The 6994-nt window shown below is 41.9% G+C and overlaps 1 protein-coding gene across 1 annotated transcript; it reads left to right on the forward strand.

Moving 5' to 3' along the window:
* The first annotated feature begins 1847 nt into the window (after nt 1-1847).
* Nucleotides 1848-3718, forward strand: LOC137972777 (E3 ubiquitin-protein ligase TRIM71-like). The gene has a single exon (XM_068819491.1). The coding sequence runs from the start codon at nt 2000-2002 to the stop codon at nt 3716-3718; it is 1719 nt and encodes a 572-aa protein (XP_068675592.1). The 5' UTR covers nt 1848-1999.
* Nucleotides 3719-6994: the final 3276 nt, after the last annotated feature.

The raw sequence follows: 6994 nt of genomic DNA on the forward strand, positions 1-6994 counted from the left end.
ATCCAGCGAGACACACTTGCTATAATGCAAACATCCAGCGAGACACACTCGCTAAAACGTTGACATCCCGCGAGACACACTCGCAATGACGTTAAAAACTGGCGAGACACACTTGCTATGACGATAACGACCAGCGAGGCACACTTGCTATGACATGAAAAACCAGCGAGACACGGACGCTATAAACGCTAACAACCAGCGAGACACACTCGCGTGAACAGCGTTACACCGGCGAGACAAACTCGCTATTACGCCAAAATCCGGCGAAAACAATTTCGCCGGGGAGAATCTCTAGAACGGCTAAAATTCGGCGAGTCAAACTCGCAAGAGCAGCTAAATTCGGCGTGGCAACCTCGCTAATTTGGAAAACTAGAACAACAAATCCCATACCACGAGGTATAAGAACGCTAAAACTACAAAATCTAGTGCAACTGTGAAACAAACAAGCCTAAGCCTAGTCACGGGTGGTAACGAACCCGTTATAATAACTGGGACGAAAAATGAGCAAACTGTAAAAGGAACGAAAACTATCCACCATTTCGGCAGCCGGTTCTCCGGGTTGAACGGGACCGAAAGCCTGAACTTGGTTAGCTAAAGCGTCATCTTGCCGAGCGTGAACCGGCTGGTCGTCTTGGGGAGCTCGACCATCAAGAGTTTGAATGACAGCTACGTTATCAACGACAGCAGGAACCTGATCCGCCATGAAAAACAAGAGAAACGGGGCAGCGATGAACACGCGCAAAACGAAACGAAACGAAGCGAAGCGAAATAGGCAACGTCGCATTCGAAGGCAGAACACGGAGAAGGGAGACCTGAAGTCCTTATACCTGACTAGAGGAATGTGGTGACGTGATACGTCCCCGCGGACCCAGAACTGCACGCGGGATACGTGAGAACAGGGATAAATGGGGCATGGTATACGAGTCCCCCAGGAAAATTACTGCCATTTTTGTACCCAAAGCGGTTCCATCTGTTTAAGGTAGTTTTTCATGTTAAACAAGAAATAGTTTTCTTTCAAGATAAGGCTCAACAAGGCTTTGAGGAAGTAAGTAGCATGTAGATATCGAAGGGTTATGTTTATGGCGATACCACCTGGTGGAGCAGGCGATCAATAAGTCCAGCGGTAACGAAGGTGATGTAAATTGCGCTGATTACCGGCAGACACAAAGTAGAAGACCAAAAACCTCATTTTTAATGCACAAATTATAGGACTAATTGCATTATTTAATTGTGGGCATCGTATTGTTAAAAAAGTTACAGCCAAATTTTCCCTTTGATTGCGTGTTATAAAAGTCATTAAAAAAAATAACCGTCAACCGGCCAACACGGCGTTGAATTTGGACAAATTTTATTGTTCACCTGGGGAGGAAATGTTGAACTGCAGGTTGCATTGTTTATGTTGGAAGCCATTTTGATTTCTTTAATTTTGCACCATTCCGCCAACCACTCAAGCAGCCCGTTGAACACACACCGAGAAAGGCTGGAGTTAAGGACTTCACTCATTCAATGACGTCAATCTTTCACACACCCTTGCGTTGATTTCATCATGGAAGGAAAAAAGGAAGCAGAATGCCCATTGTGCATAGAGACAGTAAAAAATCCCAAGACATTACCATGTCTTCATTCATTCTGCCTGGATTGTCTCGACAAACTGGCAAATTTCGCACGAAGACAGCTAGAAACAACAATCAAATGTCCAGTTTGCCAGACTTCATTCCCAATTCCCGAAACAGACACCTTCGACAGTTTGCCATCGTCGTTTCATCTCAACCGATTGGTGGATGTTCTCGCTCTGGAAGATGGCAGCGTACAGTCTCAGGAATGCAACAGTTGTGACGAGAACAACACGGCGACATGTTACTGTTTCGTGTGCCAAAATTTTCTGTGCGCATCTTGTTTTGAAGCTCACCAACGCTTGAAGGCTTCAAGAGGCCATCGCAATGTTTTGATCGACAACCTGCAAGCGCAAGATGTGCAAGATTTGATCCACAGACCCGTGATGTGTTCACAGCAATATCATGAAGATCAACCCCTAGAATTTTATTGTGAAGACTGTAAAGTTCTTATTTGCCACAAGTGCACTGTAGTGAGTCATAATCGACACACCACGACAGACACTCAAAAAGCTGCACAAGAGCAAAAGATGCAAATTGCGGACGCTGTGGCCAAAGGGAAAGCGGAAATTATCAGGTATGAGAATGAAATTAAGAAACAAACTGAACTAAAAAACAAAAACAAAATTGAAATTATGAACGAAGAAAAGAAAATGACAGACACTGTGGAAAATTTGATTCTTGATTTGCGAGAACACGAGAAGAAAATGAAGGATAAGTTTCGCGAAATTTATGAAGCGCAACAAAAACATCACGCAACAAGACTAGAAAACTTCGAGCTGGTTCGCACCCAACTGAAAAGCTGCCTCGAGCGCGGCAAGAGTATCGTAGAGAGAAACTTCAGCGCCGAAATTCTACAAGCAAATCACGCCATCCTGGGACGCTGCAATGAATTGTTAAATGCAAAAAAACCTGATCTTTACAAGTCGCCACACTCATATTACTTGGTGGAAAAGAAATTGGATATTTTGGATCGAGTCTTTGTCACCAAAACTGATACCTCAAAGTGCTTTGCTGAACATCAAGACAGCGAGGAAATAGAAGAAAGAAAGGAGACTTATTTCGTTATTGTTACAAAGGATTCAGAGGGATTGCAATGTTATCAACAAGATGATAAAATCGATGTCGACATATTGACTTCGGAAGGTGATCAGCTGAGAACGGATATTGAAGACACCAAAGACGGCAAATACATAGTGACATACACACCGCAGTGTGCCGGACAACACAGAGTGGAGATCCTTGTGAATGGACAGCCGCTGACTGGTAGCCCTTGGATTGTGCAGGTTCATCATCATCATCAATATCAATTTGCCTTTCAGTTTGGATCATTTGGGGAGGGGCCAGGAGAATTTGATGGCATTTATGATATTGATGTGAGTGACAAAACGGGAACGATTGCTGTTGCAGATGGCGGGAATAAAAGAATTCAACTGTTAAGCTGTGAAGGAAACTTTCGAAGGGAGATAAGACTTGATGACGTTGAGCTTTATTCTGTGGCATTTACAGACTCTGGTGACCTGCTGACGTTAGTTTTGAAAAGCGACAAGGAGCTTCGTCTATTCAGTGAAGAAGGTCAGTTCATCAAACGGATGAATGATAAACATACTGCTGATCCATGTCATCTTTCCATTGCGAGTGATGGTCGTATAATCATAACTGACCTTGCGGACGACAAAATCAAGGTCCTCTCCCCTGACGGGAATGAGTTGCTTCAGTCCTTCAGTGCCCCAGACTGTGATGAATCCCCAACTTGCACTATTTATCACCAGGACATTTTCTTTGTTGGTTACACCGATGCTCATTGCGTCAAGGTATTTGACAAAACAGGGGTGTATTTACATAACATTGGCTGTTGGGGGTCCAATGATGGCCAGTTCAAATCTCCTACTGGACTCGTTATTGACAAGTACAACCGACTTATTGTGTGTGACATACAGAACAGAAGGCTGCAACTCTTTACCCTAGGAGCCAAGTTTTACGGTAAAAAGTGTTTCGAAAATGGTTCTCCTCATAGCGTTGCTATAAACAATGATGGCAGTCTCTTTGTAACCGATATTTTTAAACACTGCATTTACGTTTTCCGTGATGACAGGCGATTGTGAGAGATGACATATTTTTTATCATTTTTACATAAGGTATCTCTGTAACCAAGAATGATGCAATGATGGTCAGTACAAAGATCCTCGAGGCCTCTTTATCGACAAGCACATCCGGGAATGTGTTTGTGAGGCAAGTAACCAAAGATTGCAACTCACTGTCATCCTGGGCGGCACGTTTTTGAGTAAAATTCGAGGTTTCCACGCCTAATATGCTGCCATAAATAACGACAAGCTCTTTGTAGCCGACTCTGCGAAAAACTGCACATTGCCCTGAATGCTATGATTTATCCGGGACTTTAATGAAGCGCCTGCGAGAAAACTCAAATCTACTAATGAGATCAGACCAGAAAACAAAAGAGAAGTTGACCAAAATGCAGCCACCATCGCTTACGTTTGGCGCTTATTTCGGTTGTTTTTGGCACTTTACAATAGTTAGCATACGGCTTTTGTAGATGAGACCTTAAAGAAGGGAATGAGACATTTTCCATCTTTTCACTAGCTGTGGAACCACTTGGAAATTTTTTTTGAAAATGGCCTATCTTTCGGCATTTCCAGTATGGGGGAAATATTCATAGCTATATTTTTCGGTGAAATACCGCTCTTTCAAAAAGTTACCATATGGCTTTCTTTCCTTGTCATGCAAATAAGTTCCTTTACAATTTTCAGAGGGAAAGAATGATCCGAAGTACTTGGAAAATTAAACTTTATATCTGTCCTCCTGATTCTTCGGCCTTCTGTTTGCTTGGTCACTTGCATAACAAAAGAATCGGTGGTCTTTGAATTTCCCGCGAGGAAGGTAAAATGGCTTAATATATTCAAACTCCTGCACTTACGCCATTTCAGTTCTCTTTGTTAGAAGCGCAAGCATATAACAGAAAACCAGAATCTGTAACAGTTACATGTCGCAAAGATTGAAGGTAACTCAAACCAGTTTTTCGAAAAAGGCGATAAGATTTTCATTCAAATGTTCGGCTGGTTCTCGCCTACAGTATAAGTGCCGCTTTGAATAGGTTGCAGGGCGTAATAAGCCCCCATTGCCGGGTATTCTAGAATCGCTTCAACACAAGCGCAATTTCCACCATAGGTCACCATAGGATCAGGACAACCAAAGTTACAAAAAATAACTTCAGCTCACGAAATGCAGCTCGTTGATCGGGAGCTCTCTTTAGAGCTCGAAAAATTCCCGGTCAACCCTACAGCTGCATTTATTCATATGATTATCCCGTCACTTAATAGTTGCAATCAATACTTTTATTTGGAAATCAACGGGAGTATTTAAAAAGTAGATCGTCTACTGCTCTTTAACGCTCTACAAGAAGACTTGTCACCACTTGGTTATAGTCTGAGCTCTAGTTCAATGGACTGACAACTGTTGCAAACAGTAAGATAGCTTGATTTTAGTGACGTTGCGCAGGTGTATGCTTTAGAAATGTGTTCATACGTATCGCTACAACAAGCAAAAAGTGTCTGAATGGGCCATTTCCGAGTTGCTGTTTGTCTCGGTTTCGAAGTGAGTCTTGGTGCTCAACTATTGTAAGGGAAATGAGTTTGATTTGCATAAGAATACGCAACTCACTTCCTTTTGAATGGTTGTGCACCAGGACTCGCTTTGAAACTGAGGCATGCAGCAACTCGGAAATTGGCTATTAATCTACATTAGATAAAATACTCGGAGAGAACTCGAAGGAGAAAAATCTGTGCGGACGATTTGCGTGGATGAAAAACTATTAACGAGATAACGAGATTTTAGGGAGCTTTCATTTTCGCTCAACTTTTCACTTCCTTTGGCGCAGCGTCTCTTTTCACGCTTGACAAATCGATTTGAATTGGTCGAGCGGCCTAATGAGACACTATTATTCACTTTATCGCACCTCACATTTCAGATCACACTCGAAATCGTTTGATTGACAATAGGCAAATTGTGCAACGGGACCAAGGTATTCCCACAGCTAAATCTTTTGGCCAACCTCAGATGAGCTGTTGTGGAAATTAATGTAAATTAATATGCCGCCTTTCACAAAATTTCGCACCGCAAGTACATGTCGCAGAAAACAATTACATTCAGCGCGATGATTTATGTTTTTCATTAGTAGTGATTAGGTGTTTCTGTCACCAAGAGCCATGAGGCCAGAAAGTTGTCTTTTGATTCTTGTCTTTATTTACGACAAAATCTTTTTAGAAACTCACGGCGTTTAATTAAGTTTAGAAAAAAACACGACTGTTTTTGAACAAAACTGACTTGTCACTCAGAAAATAATTGCTAAGGAATTTTGAGTTCAATTTTCATAGCTAAAAAACGTTTTTCATGAGATAAATCAAAGTCTTACCCCTCCTCCCCCCTCCCCTTTAAAACAATAGGGAGCTTAAGCAACGACAACGGCGACGGCAACGAGAACGTCATCTCAAAATATAAATTCCCGTTATTGTAATCGCTTCATTAATATTTCAACATTTTTAATATGACGGGGGTTTGGTAGTTCCTCAAAAATGACGCTGGTAGGAACGGCGCTCAATTTAGGGCAGAAAATGAAAATTTATCCTCAAGTAATGACGTTTTCCATAAAACCTAAAATTTGGCTATTTCACGTTGTAGTTTTGCTGACGACGGCAATGAAATGGACAAAAGTGAAAAACACACGTGCAGGGCGTGCAAAGCTATTGTTTTTGCCTACTAAATATGCAAATTTGTGACGTTCTCGTTGCCGTCGCCGTTGTCGTTGTTTAAGCTCCCTAATATGGGGACACCGGGGAGGGGGTTGAGGAGGGGGGACATTGTTTGCCTTGTTCTCAAGTTCAACAAAATGAAAAAAGGCTCAACTCGTTTGGTCGCAGGTATTTGTTATGGTTGTTCCTAATTTTCGATATTTCCCTCGACAATGGCTAGAGAAAGATGCGAGCCCCACAAATTGACCTGCTCCCAACCGAGTGGTTTCGTAGCTCAGCAAGTAGATTATTGCATCGCCATCGCAGAGGTCATGGGTTCAGTCTACATTTCGCATCTACATCTACATCTACAATCATAACTTGCAAGATCCTGAATAAGGAAATTTCGCAAGTGACAAAAAAGTAATAGGACAAAATAAAACTAGTAAATAAATAAATTAATGAACGTAATGAAAAAATTACAATATATGAATAATTAAAGTCCGTTTACTGGTTCATTCGAGCGGAGCTCAGCGCTCTTTTGAAACAGTGAATTGAGTTTGATTGTATAATGTCCACACGTAACTGCTCCGATCAGTCTTAAATCGTTTTCGGCCAAAAACTAAACTTGTATGC

The sequence above is a fragment of the Montipora foliosa genome, chromosome 10 (genome assembly GCF_036669935.1).
Source record: "Montipora foliosa isolate CH-2021 chromosome 10, ASM3666993v2, whole genome shotgun sequence".
Lineage (NCBI taxonomy): Eukaryota > Metazoa > Cnidaria > Anthozoa > Scleractinia > Acroporidae > Montipora > Montipora foliosa.